Consider the following 19,742-nt stretch of genomic DNA (forward strand, 5'->3'; position numbering starts at 1 on the left):
GCATTAGTTCTGCAGGGATGGTTTCCAAAGAGAAGACAGCCCCACAGACACGTGCCCAGAGGAAGCTCACTTCAAGATTTTCAGTGTTCAGGTCGGAAAGTCAACACAAGTTTTTCCCTGCCCTTGCAGATACATAGGGCCAAGCACCCTTTCTGTTTGAATGCAGCCTGGGTGATGAAATGCAGGTGTGAGTTTTATTATTATCAATTTTTGTTTATTTATTTTTCTGCTACCAGGATTATTTCTGAGTCTCTGTCCCTGCTCATCAACTCTACTACTCCCAGTGGCCATTCCCCACTCCCCCCAATTTCTTTTGATACAGGGTGGTAGAGAGAAAGAGAAGAAGGGGGGAGAGAGAGAGAAGAAGGGGGGAGAGAGGGAGAGAAGAAGGAGGAGAAAGAGAGAGAGAGAGGAGATGCCTGCAACACTGCTGCACTGCTTATGAAACTCCCGCCTCTGCATGTGGGGACCAGAGGCTTGGACCCAGGTTATTGTGCATGGTGACATGTAGGCTCTACTGGGTGTGCCATTACGTGGCCCCCAAGTGTGAGTTTTATAAAGGCAAACAGAAGCAGGGTGGTGGCTCAGCTGATAGAACACACATGTTACCCTGTGTGAGGACCCAGCTTCATGCCCCTGCTCCCCATGTATGGGGTCAGAGGAAAGCCTCACAAGTAGTGGAGAGTAGAGAGGAGGTATGAGCTGGAGCTGGGAAGCAGAAACACACCTAGGATTGTAGTAGCCAATCACGAGCTGGGAGAAGGCTTCAGGGGAACTTGCCAAGTTCACACATGGTCTCCACCCAGACCGGTCGCACCCTCACTTTCTGTCCAGTTCACTGAAGGGTTAGAGTGCTGAGGCAGGGTGCTTAATCCTGGCCCCAGCTCTCTCCATCACTTCCTGTCATTGGCAATGTCATTGGCTGCCATTGCAAGAGGCCTCCCCCAAAGAAGCAGGTGCGAGGAGGCTCTTAGAGGAGCAGGAAACAGCTCCTCAGCACATGCCTGGGTTGTTCCTTCAAGGGGATTAATCACCTGGATGAGAGCTAGGAGAGTGCAATCAGGGCTCCTGAGAGGCTCTCCAAGGTGAAGGTGTAAGGGGCGGGGCCTGCAGCCCTGAGTGCTCCTCTTCTCCCCTCTGTGGAGGTCACACCTCCTCACCTGGTGTTCCCTCTGTTCACCCTGCTTATCCCGACTTCTGTCTCTGGTGAGCCCCACCCTCTTTCCTTAAGAACATGCTCTTTGGGCACCTCAAGGGGGAATCCTTGCCCAACCTCTGAGTTTTTGGATCCCATAAGCAAATGAAAGGACTTCAGCCACTTCACTGAGTGGTTGTGATCTAGCTGAGAAAGAAAGGGGGTCTCAGTAAATGAAGGAAAGATGATGGGTGGATAGATGATAGGTGGACTATAGGTAGATGGATGATGGGTGAATGGATGGATGGATGGACGGATGGGTAGATGATGGTGAATAGATGGACAGATGGAAGAATGGATGATGAGTGGACTATGGATAGATGGAGGATAGATGGATGATGGATGGATGGGTGATGGATGATGGATGCTGGGTGGATAAGTTATGAGTGGATGGATGAATGAGTGGGTGGCTGTGTGGATAATAGTGAGTGGATGGGTAAATGGGTGGATGAACAGGTAGAAAGATGAATGACGATGATGGATAAATGAATGTATAAATGGGTGGATGATGGTGAACAATTGGGTAGATGGGTGGATGGATTGAGTGGTGAATGCACGGTGAGTGGATAAAGGATAGATGGATGCGGATGAAGAACAGATGTTAAATAAATGAGTGTGTGAGAAAGGCAATAGGTAAGGGTTAATCTTTCTTTTTTTATATTTTATTTTATTTATTTATTCCCTTTTGTTGCCCTTGTTGTTTTATTGTTGTAGTTATTATTGTCGTCGTTGTTGGATAGGACAGAAACGGAGAGAGGAGGGGAAGACAGAGGGGGAGAGAAAGACAGACACCTGCAGACCTGCTTCACCGCCTGTGAAGCGACTCCCCTGCAGGTGGGGAGCCGGGATCCTTATGCCGGTCCTTGTGCTTTGCGCCACCTGCGCTTAACCCGCTGCGCTACAGCCCGACTCCCGGGTTAATCTTTCTTTATGAGAAAACTTTAAATATATAATGTAGCACTGAAGTAAACATAAGCTATTTCTGTTATTTTTTAAAATCTCTTGGTTGCAAGTTCTCATTTTTAAAAATACCAGCTATTTCAGACATGAGACACTTCCCCAGCCCATCTGAGAGGCACTGATGCATGTCTCCTGTGCTTCATGCACTAGGCTAGAGGTCAGGGCACAGCAACAGCAGTCACTGGTCTCAAGTTACTGTTCTGACTCAGCTAAGATACCAGGACACGCTGAAGCCAACCCCCAGGTTGTCAGTCAAGGCTCAGTCAGGGTAGCTGGCCAGCCCGCAGGAGTGTCTTCTTGTCTGGAAACCTAGCATGTATATCTGCTAAAGGTTGCAGTGCTTGCCTATCCTGGGCACTTAGGCCTCTCCCCAGGTAGCCGTGGCAGGGCCAGTCCAGCCCTTCTGATAAGGCAGCAAGCGGCTTCACCACAGAGACATTTTCATTTCTCTTGTTCTTTCACATCTCTTCCTTTCCTCCTGAGCCAACAGGGAACACACTGCAAGGGGACTTGGTAGCATTGTCTGCTGATGTTAGAAGCACTGGGCCATTCCTGATCTTGATGACACCTCATCAGAGGGCTGCTGTCCCTTGTTCTTTCTGCAAGAGGCCGTGCTCTGAGCTACTGTGAATCTACTCACTGGTGTGTTTGTCATCATCTGCTGCTATGGGCAGGCCCTTGGGCTCTGCTACACACGGGAGACATAGAGATGCTGTGTAACGTCCTGCAGGTGTAAATGAATGCATCCCATGTGCCAGATGGATCCGGCAGGGAGGGAAAGCAGTGGCCTATAAGGCCTTGGGATGTGGCAATGAGGAAATCACAGCCACCCAGCCTCCAGAGAAGCTGAACATGCTCTCCCTTTGTTAGAACACTGGGCCATAGGAGTAGTGGCCAGGCCAATGCATCACTATCCTGCTGTGACTTCAGGTTAATACCGGCCTCCCTCTTTCTTTGGGGAGTTGGTTGAGAGATCTCTGATCTTTCAGGTCCTGTGGTCTGCAGCACTCCAGAGCTCCAGAGGCTGGGCTGGGAAAGGCTGTGGCCCACACAGTCCAGGCCTTCCTACTCCTGGGGCTTTTCCTCAATGAGGCTTGGTAACAGTGGACTCCACTTCCAGGCTGCTGACTCATATGACAGGTGGCTAGTCAGCCATGTTTGTTCCCTGGGCTCTGTCATTGGTATTGGGGATTCCATGACCATCTGATTTGATGACTGGGCTTCCAGGAGGGAGAGAGGCTGTTTTCCCATGGGACTGCAGAGCTGGGTGTGCAGTCTTATAGGCCATGGGGCTGAGCATCTTTGCTATGAAGCTGGAAGGACCTAGCTAAGAACTCTACCAAAGGGAAAATATCTGAGATAACAATAGAGTGGATGGGTCCCACGTCGTGCCTGAAGTTGGGTTTGAATGTTTAATTACATGATTCAGTGTTTCTCTCTCGTTTCAAGCGGTCAGAGCTGGTGTCTGAAGGAAGAAGTAACCAAGCTGCTTCTAAAACCTTGCAAGAATGATGGTGGTTATTGGGGTGGGCACAGAACTTGGGTGGTGGGTGTGGTGTGGAACTCTATGCCTTGTGATGTTATAATCTTACAAACTGCTATTAAATTCACTATTAAAAATATCACAAATTAAATGCAAGCTTTGGGAGTGGGGCAGTAGCACAGCGGGTTAAGTGCACGTGGTGCAAAGCACAAGGACTGGCGTTAAAGATCCTGGTTCGAGCCTCTGGCTCCCTATCTGCAGGGGAGTTGCTTCACAGGCAGTGAAGCAGGTCTGCAGTTGTTTGTCTTGCTCTCCCCCTCTCTGTCTTCCCCTCCTCCCTCCATTTCTCTTTATCATATCCAACAATGAAAGACATCAACAATAACAATAATAACCACAACAAGGCTACAACAAGGGCAACAAAAGGGGGGAAAAATGGCCTCCAGGAGCAGTGGATTCATGGTGCAGGCACCGAGCCCCAGCAATAACCCTGGAGGCAAAAATAAGTCCACTTCTGAATCTCTAGCCTGTAAAGCACATTTGAAGGATTCAGGCCAATGGAGCTGAGGAATATCCCTACTGGAGTGGCCCTCCCACTGATGTCTGGGAGGCAGAGTGTGCAGGTTCTGACTGGGCCCAGTAACCCTGATCAAGATGACTAAAATGTGAGTTAGTCCTGTGGCCTGATCTGGCCCTGTTTCCCACATCCCCTGGAGCAGAGACAGGGACCGGCTCCCCAGTTCCTCCTTGCAGCTACTGAGCTGCCCCTTGGGGTCTCCTCACTGCCCCATAAAGGTGTCTGCATGCTTGTGCCAGGTGTGGTGATGTGCTGTCTGCCCCAGCATTGCCTCCTCTTTCATCTGTTCAATGCCACCTGCCAGCTAGGCTCTCTTGTCATCTTATATAAAATGCTAACTTCAGTGACAACTGCTGTTCTCTCCCACACCTGCTGTCCCCCTCCCTACGTTTAAAACCTCACCTGACACCTGCTATCCCTGTCCAATACCCGCAGTCCCTCTAATACTCTCTGTACAGCACCTGCTAACTCCACACAACACCTGATGTTCCACACCTGCTGCCCCCACCTGACACCTGTTCCATCCCTGAGACTGCGTTTCTTCTCAGCACCAGTGTGGCCTACCCTCTGCCTGCTGATGCTATATGTGCGGGGATCCAGAGCCCAGGATGCATGTTCACTACTGTCTGTCTATCTGTCTGTCTGTGTTGTCTAAAGTATGCTCACACACTTTGGGGACTGTAGTACCCTCCAGGGCTCTGCACTCGGCGTCCCTGGGGTCTGTGCTATAGGCACGTGTAGTATCCATCCAGCCGCAGAAGTACTTGCTTAGACTGATGACAGTGGCAGGGGCGGGGAGACAACTTGGACAGGTAGGCGCAGCAGAAGCTGACATGGGAGGGTGGGTGCACACTGTGGACATTACCACCCTGTGGCTGACACACACCACAGGCCTGGCCACAGAAGCCTTTTCAGAATGTCCAACCACAGCAAGCAGAGTGAGGAGAGGGCTCCTGGGAGAGGGTCAGTGTTGGAGGTCAAAGGTCTCCTTTAGATGGGGACCCCTTTGGGTCAGCTGATCACAAAGGGCTGGATACAAGATTCTTTTTTTTTTTTTTTTTTGCCTCCAGGGTTATTTCTGGGGCTCAGTGCCTGCACCATGAATTCACTGCTCCTAGAGGCCATTTTTCCCCCTTTTGTTGCCCCTTGTTGTTGTAGCCTTGCTGTGGTTATTATTGTTATTGTTGATGTTGTTCGTTAGGACAGATAGAAATGGAGAGAGGAGGGGAAGACAGAGAGGGGGAAAGACAGACACCTGCACACTTGCTTCACTGCCTGTGAAGCGACTCCCCCACAGGTGGGGTGTTGGGGGCTCGAACTGGGATCCTTAGGCCGGTCCTTGTGCTTTGTGCCACGTGCGCTTAACCCGCTGTGCTACCACCTGACCCCTTGGTTACAGGATTCTATCCAAGGACTGGACAGTTGGGCTCCACACCACAGACACCATCTGGAGTAGAAAGTTCCAGCCATCCCAGTGGTTCTCTGGGGTGAGAGCAGGAAGGAGAAGCAGGGTCTGGTCTGGTTTTTGTGTCTGTTTGTATGAATTCCAGTACAAATGTATGTGTGTGCGTGTGTGTGTGTGTGTGTGTGTGTGTGTGTGTGTGTGTGTGTGTAGCAGGGTCTGGTCTGGTTTTTGTGTCTGTTTGTATGAATTCCAGTACAAAAGTGTGTGTGTGTGTGTGTGTGTGTGTGTGTGTGTGTGTAGCTGACAGCCACTAGCTGACAGCCACTAGAGGGCATGCTAGCCTTGCTTTTGGGGAGTCCAGCAAAGGTCTTTCTTGGCTGTGAGTGAGGGGGTGGGAAGAAAATGCAGCAGGAAAAAATGTGGGGAACCCCAGCAAAACACTACCTTCCTGTGGGTGGGGCCTCTGATATCCAGGCCAGGTCTGCCCCCTTGCTTGCAACTCAGGCAGACCCAGCAGAGGCAGGGCTGGGACTGTGCTGCCGCTTTTGTCGGGAACCCTGTTGGTCTGACCTAACCAGAAACACTAGCATTTCTCCTCCACTTTCAGGAATGGGGATCAGAGGCTGAGGGCAGCTGGGTCAGTACCCCCAGGGAGTGAAGGGGTGGGTTCACGCTGGCCTTGAGGGCAGCCCTGGCTTGGTAGGGGTGTGTAGACACTCATTTGAACAGCCTTCTTCAGCCCCACACTTGTTTCATCATCTATGGGCACCCAGAGTCAGGGTAGCTTGTTCTCTCTGCTGTCCCCACAGACCCTATGAGTGTCTTGCCTGTTCTCAGTGACCCTGTGGACAGGAGTGCTGTTTTCTCTACTATGTGGTTAGTGACACTGAGCTGTAGGGAGGCCAGAGGAGTCCCCGGATGTCCAGGCTGGTGAGCAGGGCACCTCGGCTAGTCCCCAGGCTGGCTGGAGTCCCAGGGTGAGCAACCTACTGCCTGAACTCCAGGGATAGGGGTGCCCTGGCTCAGCTCTGAACCTTGTAGCAGTCTTACTCTCATATCACCTGTGATGGAGCTGGAAAGGGCTGAGTGGGCAGGGGGCCTGCACCCTGTCACCTTCTGCATGCTGGGCAGCTCCTTAAGTGTCCTAAGTGGGTGGCCTCACTGGCCAGCTTGGCTGATAGCTGGTGCTTTCCCCCCTGCTATGGCATGACAGTGAATCCATTAAAGTGTGATCTGATCATGATCAGGTGCAAGAGGGGGGACATAACCACAAGCCGTATTTCTGGGGCTCACCTTCCATTTGCCCAGCACTTATATAGCACCTACCAATAGTGCAGTGTCAACCAGACTGCCCTAGAAGAGCAGAGAAACTTCCAAATTGCTTGGAGATGGCGCAGTGGATAAAGTGTTGGACTCCAAGTATGAGGTCTTGAGTTCGACCCCCCAGCAGCACATGTACCAGAGTGATGTCTGGTTCTTTCTCTCCTCCTATCCCTTTCATTAATAAATAAATACATAAAAAAACTGGATTTCTCTGCATGGGTCTCCCTCTTTCAATGGCCCCTCAGGATACTATTTCTCACCAGAGCTGCCATGGCCGTGCATGACACTGCCCTGAGCCTGTTACCCACCATGCTGAATGGGCTACACTTGTGTAACTGGGGATCACTGGGATCACACAAAGACCCTCCTGAGCTTGTAGGCTCTGAGCTTCTGCTGAGCTTCTTGGATCATTGCTGTCCTCAGTGTCCCATCTATAGGTTCCCAGGCCATGCTCTTGACACTGAGCCCATAAGAACCAGATGTCTGCAGGGACCCTACCCTCTGTCCAGAGTCTCCCAGCATCTAGGGACATATGTGATAGGGGTTTTGGGGACTTGATCTGTTCAAGCCAGACTCTGTTTTGCCCCCAACCCAGGTTCCTAAGCCTGGGGCTTCCAAGGTTGAGAGGAGGCCTGATGGGTGTAAATTCACCATATAGGGCTGTCTCCCTGTTAGCGGCAGCCTGGGCACTGCCAGTGAAACTCTTTTGGCTGGTAAGAGGCACAAAGACATTTTTGAGGCACCACTGAGGAGGCTCCCAGAGGGAAGGAGGGATGTTCTCCTCCTCTAAGAGGGCTGACTTTGCTAGTGCCACCAGGGACTCCACCAGAGGCCAGCCCAGAGGACAGGGAAACCCTCGGGAGGGTGTGATAAGAACCTGGGTCCTTGACATTACCCCTGGGTTCCTGACCTGCCTGCCTGTGTTCCTGTCTGCCTTCCCCACCCTGCTTGGGCCTCTGGGATTGTCAGTGACATGTGCTGGGAGGTTCTGATCCTATAGGTGTCACTGATGATGGGGACATGGAAAAGACCCACAGCAGGGGTAAAATGAATCAGAGCACATCCACCAATGCAGACTGTAAAATGACACGGGAGAGGCAGTTCTGATGTGGTCGGCCGTTTGCCTGTGATGCACCCCCCCCCCCCCCCCCCGTGCTATTGTGGCCACACAGACTCACCTATTGGGAAGGCATGTGGTGAGAGAGTTTGCCACATGTGGACCATTCATCTCCAGCACCAGGATGGCTCAGTTGCTGGTCTCTGTGCTTATTTATTTATTTACTTTTTGCCTTAATGGGCTGCTTTTTTGATGAGAAAAAAAATCATCAAAAGGTTGTAACTGTAGAAAAAGATAATGTTCAACTTGAGGACCACAGCACCATGTGGCTATAATGCTGTGTTAGACTCACCGTGGCCAGAAATGAGGCCCCAAGGGGGTCATTTAGCATGGAGGGATATAACCACTGTGTCCTGGGATTGCCAGGGGCCCAGATCCACTCCTGTGAGCCCGGAGTGTTACTAGAGGGCAAAGTGCCCCTTGGAGGGGCACTTGCAGCCTGAGACAGCATTGACCTGGGTGGACTTTCTCCTCTCTCCTTTCCTTCTTCTCTTTTTTGGGAGGAGGAATTGAGAAGCCTGCAGGGTGGGATGGTCATAGGCAAGTTTATCTTAAAGGTTATTGTTCTCCCTCTAAGACCACAAAGCAACATTTGGTGTCAAAAAAAGTGGTTTCTGCAAAAAGCAATTTCACAGTCAGCATTCCCCATGAAGCTAGTTCTCACAAACCAAAGGGGGAGACTGGTCTTGTTACCAGGGTACCAGTGATGCCATCCCCTTAGCTGATGTCTGGATGGCAGAGGGTCCTGGCCTTGGGTGAACAAAGCTATGTATTCCTGACACACCTTGGTTGATGGGGTGGTGAGGTTTGGTCAGACATGAGCTAGCATGGGGGGGGGATCTGGCCCAGCTTCATTTGGGAACGTCTTGGACTGATGAAGGTGACTGGCACAGGGCCTGCAGGCAGGGGGTGAGGATGGGGATAGTTGTGATTAATGAGATGTGCTTCATCAAGGTAGCGTGAGGGGGGTGCTGGGGGTAGGGGCTCCATGCTAATTACACGGTTCAACAATCAGAGTGTCCGCCCGGGCCCTGGCTCACATCTTTTCACGGGATCCACGTGGAGCTCACCTTCTTATTAGCTGCATGCATTCTCATTAGGGAGTGGTGCCAGATGAGTAGGATGGGCAGGGGCATCTCCAACTCGGAGATGAAAGACACTTAAACCGCTTGTGTCTTATCCAAGTCTCTCCTGACATTTTAATCATGTAGAGACGCTCAATTTACATAGATCTGCCTAATTAGACACAGCGCAATTATATGTGTGGATCATCCCCTCTTCCTGAGATGATTGACTCTGCCCACAGGAATTGGGCTCTGGGCATGGATACCTGTGTCCCTCTCACCTCTGCCCCCCCAGATGCTGTGTGGCTATAGGTTGGGGCAAGGCTGGGGGTCATTAACAAGGTGTTGCCTCATATTCAGGGCGTGTGTCTATCCTGCCCATGGGCTGGTGGAGAAAGGATCTTTCTCTATGCTTCCCTGTGGCCTCCCAGCCAGGAGCTCCCCACTAGAGCAGGGCACTCCCCCCATGGGGTAAGGGGGCCCCCAGAGAATACCAGATGGAATCCAGGGTCACCTTGGAGGTCCTTCTGCTGGGTGTACTGGGCAGGCCCCCTGCCCCATGTTTTCCCCCAACCCTAGTTAAGGTTGGCCACCTTCCTTTGCTCACAGCACATACACCCAGTGATGACAAATGTCTGCATGACGGGCTCTGGAGAGCTTCCTGAAACCGAGGACAGTGGGTGTGGGACTCAATCCAGTGTCCCTAGGCTTCTCCTTTCATCTCATGAGAAAGAGTCTGAGAGGCAGTGGGGGCTCTAGCTTTACATAGGTCAGGCCCTTTGTCTTCTTTGGTGTAGCCTCACCCATCCCTTTCAGGCCTAGGCCATGCTAGATGCTTCCACAACTGTCTTGCACTTGGCTCAGCCTGCTGCCTCATTTGGGTCCTCCACCCCAGCACCCTTCCTCCAGGGTCTAAGGAAGGCGGATCCTTTAGCCAATGGCCCCTCTATAGGAGCCTTCCAGCCCACTGCCATCACTGAGCCCGTGGGCCCACAGCTCCTGCGCACAGTCCCATTCATGCAGGGGTCTATGTTCCATTCACCATGTGGGGGCACCAACTTCCACTCCCATCAGCATGGATTCTGACTCACATGCACAAGCAGGAGGTAGAAGTGGGTAAGGATATTCTTGGAATCACATTATTAGCACCTTCAGTCATCCAAGGAGTGAAAATGAGAAAATGGCACTAGATCCTCAGCAAGCCCTGGGATAGGTGTGGGTGGGGAGAGATTAGTCCCTGGTGAGGGTCCCTGATCACCCAGATCCACCACAAGAATGGTTCTGGGTCAGCTTGGGGGTCTGGAGGGAGCTGGGTGGGAGGGGAGGGGGTGACCCTCTAGTGGGACAGCTTGGGGGTTACCCAAGGCCTGTGTAGGCTGTGGCTTTTTTGTCCCATCCCAGGTCTGGTGCTCAGGGCCTGCACCCCCAGCTGACTGTCCTGTGACCTCTAGTATCTTCAGTTATGGAGGAGAATCTATATATTATCTCCCTAATATATATATTATAGGATGGGTGCTGAAAAATGTCTTTCCTTGGCCATCAGGGTTCATGTTGGAGTTCAAGTAGTTGTAGGACAACTCTACTACTTCCAGTGGCCATTTTCTCCTTTTTCTTATAGAAGCAGAAAGAAATAGGGAGAAGGACAGAGAAGGGGAGAGAAAGAGATACACATACAGTACTGCTTCACTACTTGTTTTTTTTGAAATTTTTAAATATTTATTTATTTTCCCTTTTGTTGCCCTTTTTTATTGTTGTTGTTATTGATGTCGTTAGATAGGACAGGGAGAAATGAAGGGAGGAGGGGAAGACAGAGAGGGGGAGAGAAAGACAGACACTTGCAGACCTGCTTCACTACTTGTGAAGCAACTCCCCTGCAGGTGGGGAGCCAGGGGCTCAAACTGGGATCCTTATGCTGGTCCTTGCACTTTACGCCACATGCGCTTAACCCACTGCGCTACCGCCTTCACCACTGCTTCACCACTTGTGAAGCTTCTCCCCTGCTGGTGAGGATCCAGAGCTTGAACTCAAGTCCTTATACCTAGTAATGTGTGTGTTTAACTGGGTGCATATTGTCCTTGCTTCCTGTCAAATACTTTTTTCCCCTTTTTTCCTGAAATAGAAATAAAAACACTAAACTCCCAGAAGTCCAGGGTCCAGGGCCCAAGATTATTTCTGTTGAGGGGACTGGGCTTGCTGGTCCCTGTGCAGTGTCAGTGGTGACCTGGCCAGCAGTGGGCTCTCACAGGTGCCCAACCTCTAAAAGGGATGTCTAGACCTGAGAAGGGGTGTCTGGAAGTGAAAAGTGGGTGGTGGATGAAAAGTGGATGGTGGCTTCTTCTTACTCTCTGTGCTCAGCAGGGTTGAGTTATCTGATTTGGGCCCTACCTGTGTATTCACAAGGTAACAGCCTCTCTCCCCACACACCCCTCACCCCTCCACCCCCAGTGGCCTGAGGTCACTAAGGTTTGGTCCCTGGAACCAGGCTCTAAAAACCAACTGCCTCACTGAGCTCTCCAAGGTTGGGAGGCATCTCTTTCCTCTGCAACTTCCAGAAGGGGCCTCTGGAAGGCATCTCTTTCTCATCTGGACAAAGGCCAGGAAACACCTCCTTCCTTCCAGAAGGCCTACATCACCAGCCAGAGCTCCCAGGAGGACAACACAGCCCTTAAGCTGCTTATTATCTCAAATGGAGCAGATGACAGTGGGGCCGGACTCTGCCTTGCTAGTTAGCCCACCCCCCGCCTCCCTGTTTCCTGCATTTCCAGTCATACTCAACAGGGCATTTGCTCTTCCTGGAAATGGCCATGGATACCCAGGCTTTGCTGGGCAGGGAAGAGCTGGGAAGGGGGTGTAGGAAACCAGTGAGCTTGAAGTGGGAGCCTCAGGCCCCCTGTTGAGGCTGGATAGGGGTCTGAGGGCTGGTGGCGGGGAGTGGGGGGGTAGTGCCAAGTAAAAGGGTGGTGGGTAAGACAGAGGGCAGAGGGGTGGGCAGAGTTGTCTGTGTAGAAGCCAGAGCAAAGTCCAGAACTGGCTGCGATGGAGTGGCCCAGGCTTCTGAGATCCAGGGTTGCTAAGAGAGAATCTGCCCCTGTCGCCTGTCCTCTGCTGGGCAGTCCTGGGCAGCGTGGGCAACTTCTATGAGCACTGGGGGTGAAGAGGAGTGACAGTACCCCTGGGTGAGTGAGGATTTTGACTCCACTGTGTAAAACTCTGGGAAGCCACTTAGGATGACAGTCATGCTACTTTCTCTGAAACACTATTGGCACATGGTGCTTGGACCCTGTCAAACCACACTGAGGAGGCCTGAGTCTGTAGCATGGCGTGGATGTGGCCCTACAGACTCCCTCCTTCCTGCTCTGCCTTGCTGCCCTCCTTTCACTCCTCTGATGACCTACTCCAGGATGCTGCAGTCCCTGGACTATGTGAGGCAGGTGCATGCCTAGCCCCAGACCACCGCTGGCTCCCTGAGAAATGGTGGGCAGGACTGAGGATCTGAATGCTGAATATTATAGGTGAATTCAGATTTCATTTGCCATAGGGTTATTGCTGGGGCTTAGTGCCTGCATGACTCCACCACACCTGGTGGCCATTTTCTTTTCTTTTCTTTCCTTTTCTTTTTGGACATAGAGTGGTAAACAGATAGAGAGGGAGAAGAGGAGAGGCAGACTGAGAGGAAAGGCAGCGGTAGCACTGCTTCATCACTTGTGAAGCTTTTCTCCTGCAAGTAGGCACCAAGGGCTTGAACCTGTGACCTCATGCATGACAGTGCACTGTACAGGATGAGCCACCACCCAGTCCCTGTATGAACCACCACCACCACACATAAAGCCTGGGCTTTAGCCTGTGGAGAGCTACTCCCTTCTCATATCTGAGTTCCAAGGACACCCCACTATAATTTAGAAGCCCCAGTGATACCACGTCATATCTATAGGGGGACTTAATAGTGCCCCCTGTGAAGTCCTGTCTACAGGAACCTCAAAACACAAACATGACTTTACTTTGAGGGTCACTATAGATGCACTAGTTATGGCAACACTACACTGATTAGATCATACTGAGTGTCTCCAATAACTCAAAATTCAACGGGTGTGTCTTTTTATGGGTGACATAGAACGGTGGGGAGGTTGGTGCACTTGGTAGAGTACACACATTACTATGTGCAAGGACCTGGGTTCAAGCCCCTGGACCCCATCTACAGGTAGGAAACTTCATCAACAGTGGAGCAGGTGTCACTTCTTTTTTTCTCTCCCCCCAATTCTCTTCCCTTATATTTCTCTTTGTCTCTATCAAGGAAAAATGATGGCTGCTGGGTAGAGTGGAATCATTGTGCAGAGCACAGAATACTGTCTTATTTCTTCATGATTCATGCCACACCTGAATTTATATTTATTTAATTGCTAATCTTTTCTTCTTGTCTGTTTCTTCTACACACTGAATCCCACATCTGTAGAGGTGCTGCCTGCACTGCTCACCCTGTCTTTCCAGTGTCCATAACGGTTTATAGCACCTAGTAAGTGCTCAGTGAAAGTTTCAGTGGAGTGAAGGAAACTATGAGTGAGACTGATCTCCTAAGGAAACATAGGTGTGTCCTGTGCAGCCTTTAGAAAGAGTGGTGCTGATTACAAGTCCCAAAGGGCAGAAAACACATTGATTTTACCAAGAGTCAGCGCTAAGTAATCTCCTCAGAGAAGCTTGCTTGGCTTTGTCCATAGTTAGAGGGATGGCACACAGACATAGTGACATTTCTTCAAACAACCCAATGCAGACACCTACTTTCTGTTGCCTCTCACAGGCTGGCCAGCTTCCCCTGTGCCCCACCCCGAATTTCTGCCCACAATCCCCCAGAGAGGAGAGAACAAATGTCATGATTGCTCCTGGTCAGGAGTCCCCACACTAGAGCTCAACCTTGGTTCCTGAACTATAGGATTTCTGTAGCATAGAGCTTGCAGAAGGAGATAGTCTTCACAGATCCGGATCCCTAGGGGCCAGACATAACCAGGACCATTCCAGGACCCTCTGCTGCCAGGAGCCATGTGTGCTATGGGCTGGTGGCCCATGTGCAGAGGGGCAAGCCTGGTCACATGCCCAGAAGTCTTACCCCTGGACCCACTCTTTTTCTGTGCTCTCTCTCCCGTAGACCTGGAGGAGCACCTGCCCCTCCCCTACAGCCCCCCCCCTCCCCCCGAGGTGCAGCACCCACGAGAGGTGGTCAAGCTGCTTTTCCATCCTCTCAAGCACAGTGATGGCCTCCACCCTTCCATGCCAGCCCTGAGGGCTGAGCGCAGGAGTGTGAGCACACATGTGCAGAAGGGCTGGTCACACCACGCTGCTCTTGCCAATGGTGTGAAGATACCCTGGTGGGGCGAGAATCCAGAGGTATATGTGTTGCTCATATTCTTCTGGGCACTGAAATGAATGTATGCCCTCCCCAGGGCTGGTGGGGAGCAGGAAGCCCAGCCTGCAATGAGCTGGTGTCATTTTTGTCCCAAGCTGGGGCTTCTATTTGAAGCTGCAAGACCTTGTCCAGTCCAGGAGAAGCAGGGGCTGACTGTAGTTCCTGGGAGGCCCAGAGGTCCTTGGCAGACCCTCTGATGTATGAGGGTGGAGTCCCAGGGGATGGGGTCCACCCTCCCAGCACAACTCCTCCAACATCAGCCCAGAAAACTGATTGCAAGTGTGCACACCAGAGAGCTACTGAGTAGTGTCTCTTCCTTACCAGGCTGCCTCCCCGTGTACCTCCATCCTGCACAATGACTGGAGGCTCAGTAAAAGGTGCTTGGACCCACTCTCTCATATGGTCAAAACAAGGCTGGTGACTGAGCCCTGGGGTATGGGGGCCCCTGAGCTAGGAGGCTGTATCATGGCCTTTAAGGTGACCTCTTACCCCCACCCTGTTATGCAGGTACAATTTAAGAATTTTAAGAACAGTATTATGGGTGCTGTAGAGTATACACTTTACCAAGTGAGTCTCCAGAGCCACACGGAAGCACCAAGCACAATAGATATGGAAGTCATGAACACTGGAGCAATGTTGTGATGTCTCTTATCTCCCCCACTACTTTCTCTCTATTTGAAATTAAAAGGAGAAATTAAAAGTGCAATGTCCTAGTACCAAAAAAAAAAAAAAAAAGAAAAAAAGAAAAGAAAAGAGAGAGAGAAACAGAGGAGTCTCTCCCAGAACACTCAAAGGGCTACTGGAAGCTCAGCTCAGGCTATTCTTTGCTGAGAGCTTCTCCAGCACTGTGGAGCCTGCTTCCTGGCTGATGCCAGGGCTCTGGTGCCCTTTGTGGAACAAGAGAGGCAGAAGTGGGGGACACATCAGGGCCAGGATCTGGCTCCTCCCCCAGGCTGCAGAGGCTGGCAGTGTCCCCACCACACATGTCCACCTCACCTCCCGGTCCAGGCCAGCAGCCACCGTCACAATGTCCCCCGTCTCACTGTTGATGGTGAACATGTTCTGGGAAGGACTCTGCGGGGTCTGGGTGACAATCCGGTAGCGCACCATCCCGTTGGCTGTGGTGGCATCATCGGCATCGTTGGCTGTGACAGTCATCACATAGGTGCCTAAGACAGAAAAACTGGTTCAGATGGGACTGTCTGCAAGGTTGCCGTGGCCCATGCACATAACCAGGGTAGATTCCAGAGAGCCCAGGGCTCAGAGATCATTACACACCCTCCACAGTCAAGAAAACTGATTTAAAGTGTGCACACCAGAGTGTCACAGAGTACCATTTCTTCCTCACATGAAGGGGAGCTTGCTGGCCAGTGTTGGGGGAGCATCTGAAAGCACAACCATCCCCACCCAGGTTTCTGCTAGAGCCTGAGCTTCCTCTGGGGTCGTCTGCTCCGATTTCCTTTTTCAGCGGGGGAGACCGAGACCAGCAGTTCTTCCAACACTGTCTCTAACCTGAGCCTCATAAGTAGTATTTGTGTGGGTTCCACACTCAGTAAGGGAATAACCTGGGTATACAGAGGTGTGAAGTGGGTGACTGAGGAAGATGACTTAGAAGAACCTGTAGACAAAAAGTGAAACTAGACTACCACCTAACACCATGCACCAAAATTAATTCAAAATGAATCAAAGATCTGGATATTAGACCTGAAACTATAGGGCACATAGAAGAATACACTGGTGAGACATTTCTGGACCTTAACATTGAAGATGTATTTGGATACTCCACTCCATGGGCAAGGGAAACAAAAACCAAAATGAACAAATGGGACTATATCCAATTGAAAAGCTTCTACACATCAAAAGAAAATTCCATGAGGATAAACAGGAAATCCAGCAGATGAGAAAAGATATTTGCATACTACACTCATACAGCAGTTGATATAAAATATCTATAAAGAACTCATACTGTTCAACAATGGGCAGAAGATATGAATAAATGGTTTTCTAAAGAAGAGATACACATGGTCCACAGACATGTGTGGGAATGCTCTAATTTACTCATCATGAGAGAAATGCAAATTAAAACCACACTGAGACTCCGACTCACACCTGTGAGAATGGGTGCATCAATAAAACAAGAGAGGTAAATGGGAGAGGATATGGAGAGAGGCACTCCACTAAACTGCTGGTGGGAATGCAACTGGTGCAACCATTATGGGGAATTGTATAGAGAATCCTTAAACAAATACAAATGGAAATCTCTTATGACCCAGCAATTCCACTACTAGGCATATAGCCAAAAGATATACTAACACTGGTTCAAAGGGATATATGTACCCCCCCTGTTCATAGTGGCTTTATTCACCAAATGCCCTTTGACACGAGGTTTGATAAAAAAGTTATGGGACATATACTCAACAGTATTACTCAAAATTAAAAAATATGATATTATGTCCTTTAGGATAAAGTGGATGGAATTGGAGAAGATTATGTTTAGCAAAGTAAGTAAAGAGGTAAAGGACAGCTACAGAATGGTTTCACTCATATGTGGAATATAGAAAATTGAGCACACAAATGCAAATAAAAATTAACCTGTCTCTAAGACTGTGGGGGAACTATAATGGTTATTTATGGGTGTGGGGATGGGGGGCACAGACTATTGGTGATGGGAGTAGTGAAAAAAACTATACTGTAAACCACTACTTAATAAAACTGTAAAGTTAAAAAAGGAGAAGGAGGAGAACAAGGAGGAGAAGGAAAAGAGCTTCTAGAACAGGCTGTGCACATGGCTTGCAGAGTCAGACAGGGGATAACTGGGTGCCTGTGGGTCACAGATGTTCCTCCCATTAGCCTGGCTTAGTGTTTGAGGTCAGGACTGTGGTCACTGCAGTCTAGAGGAAGGAGACTTAAGGACAGGACGATCTCAGCAGAAACAAAGTCAAGCAGGGCTCAAGTAATAACCTCCTACCAGCTTTTGAATCAAGCCACACCTGAAGTTATCATCCATAGACTTAAAAAGAAGATTTTATATATATATATATATATATATATATAAACAATTTTAGGCTCACAGTCAAATTGAGGGAAGGTACACTCTAAGTATTTTGTATACTAGAGCTTGTATATTTCCCTTATTGACTTCTGCTGTTTTAATAGGTTTTTTTTTTTTTTTTTCCACTTGCCACCCAGAGTTCTGATGGGCAGCACATGCTTCTTCCAACCCAGTGTCGATCACTGGAGTCATGGGCATGAGTCTCTTGTCCTCATGTGCATGGGAACTGGCAGCATACCCCTTCCCCGAACCCCTACCTTCATTGCTGGGAGTGTCCACTGGCCTCTGCCACCCATCTTGGCCCTTCTACCCCAGCACTCTTTGGTTCAGTATGCCTCCCGGAGGTCCTGCAGGCTCCATGTGTGCTCAGCTCCCCCAGGGGGCTGCCCTGTGCCCTCTGCTCTTAGCTCAGTTCCATGTCCCAAAGGTTGGGATCAGCCTGCTGTCCAGGGTCCAGGGGGCAGGGAGAACAGAGCCATCTTCAACTGGCTATTCTCTCTTGGGGTTGCTGGTTTATGCTGAGTTATGTCCATCCCGATGCTGCTAGGCCTCCTGACTTGAAGACTTAGCTCTGTTGGGATCCAAGGTGTGTGATGGTGGGTGTTCATATCTAACCCTACAGTGTCCTATCATGAGGTTCAGGTATGTGGAAAGCTGGTTCCACCACCTATGTCTCATCTGGTCTCATCTGCCCTGGAACCTTCTGGGCTTGGGGATTGGGGATCTGTCCTCTTGTGGCCCATTCTGATGGCTGCCCATGCCTTCTTCTTCTTCCTGCTCAGCATTTCTTCTCTGTTCCCATCCACCTACAGGTTTCAGCCTCAGTGGTGCTTCCTGCCCCTATTACTGAGTCTAGGGCCCATTTGCCAACCCCCACCCCTTTCTGGCTTTATCCCCTAGCATTTAAACAGCTGTTCTCTCTCTCCCTCTCCCTCTCCCCCTCCCCCCCCTTCCTCCCCTTTCCCCCCTCTTCCATGCAGTGCTAAGGATCAAACCCAGAGCCTTGTACATATGTGTGATGAGTCAGGAGTCACCTTCCTGGTTCAATTTTATTTTATATTTTTTGGGGGAGAGGATAGAGAACAAAGCATGATTCCACCATTTGTGAAGCTCCACCCATATTTTTGTCTTTGTTGTTGTCAGTTGGCATTGTGGATGGCACTCAGGGCTTCAAGCAGGCAAGGCAGGTGCTCTGCTCACTGAGCCACCTCCTAGCCTCTATGTGCTTATTTCCTGCCTGTTGCTGCTATCAGGGGCAAGCACCTCCAAGATAGAACTGAGTCCTTGGACCTGATGCCAAATGTGTCTGATAAATAATTGCTGAGTGTGTCCAAGGCTAGAAGACCATGGCCTCACTCTTGGGGGAGAAGTGTCACATAGATTGCTTGACTTCCAGGCCCCTGGGATAGAGTGGGCTGAGAAGCACCTCTGCTTCTCTTGTCACCCACTCCAGGGCATTCACTCACTCAACAAGTCACTGTAGCTTTTAAGTGTCTTCTAGGAGAGAAATAGAAAACCTTTGTATTTGGAGAGAACTCAAAATACAACCCCCTACCCCCAGGATGCCTATCTTACTTTATATCATGGTTATCATCTCAGAGCTGTGTATAAACCCAACTTTAATGAATTTAATTATCAGAACAACTTCCCCAGAGGCACAGAGTACTTAAAAGAAACCCAGGAAGTCCTGTTTTTAGCAAAGGGTAGACTGGGTTATTTTAAGTCAATCTTTCTCTTGAGGAAAACCAGAAAAGCTGGACAAAACAAACTGGAAACATTTGTTTAGAGGCCTTCAAGAAAAGCCAAGCAGCACAGTTTTGTGGGGTTGGCAGAAAATAAAACCCCACTGTGTGGGGCTGTTTTTGTCCTTAAGACATTTGCTGACTGATTGCCTGCAGCTAGAGAGCTACCCCGAGCTTCCAGTGGGTCTCTGGGAATAGGAGTGAGAACCTGAGCTCTGACTTCCTGTAGACAGAATGTGTTCCCCATATGTACACATCACTTATAACACTTAACTTATCAATTAGGCACAAGAGTGGCAATAACAAATAATAAAATAGAATAATCATGACAAGATATTGTTGAAAAAGTTATGTGAATGTCTTATCTCTCACTGTCTTATTGTATCTTATTATACAAATTTCACCCTCAGCAGTAAGTTGGAGGACACT

The 19,742-nt window shown here is 50.0% G+C and overlaps 1 protein-coding gene across 1 annotated transcript in view; it reads right to left on the minus strand.

Annotated features, from left to right (window-relative positions):
• Window positions 1-19,742, minus strand: part of CDH4 (cadherin 4) — a 572,130-nt gene that overhangs the window by 34,917 nt on the left and 517,471 nt on the right. The window contains exon 7 of the mRNA XM_060180138.1: window positions 15,516-15,688. Within this exon, the coding sequence (XP_060036121.1) occupies window positions 15,516-15,688 (173 nt within the window). The remainder of the gene's footprint in view (window positions 1-15,515; window positions 15,689-19,742) is intronic.

This window comes from Erinaceus europaeus, chromosome 1, assembly GCF_950295315.1.
Source record: "Erinaceus europaeus chromosome 1, mEriEur2.1, whole genome shotgun sequence".
Taxonomy (NCBI): Eukaryota; Metazoa; Chordata; class Mammalia; order Eulipotyphla; family Erinaceidae; genus Erinaceus; species Erinaceus europaeus.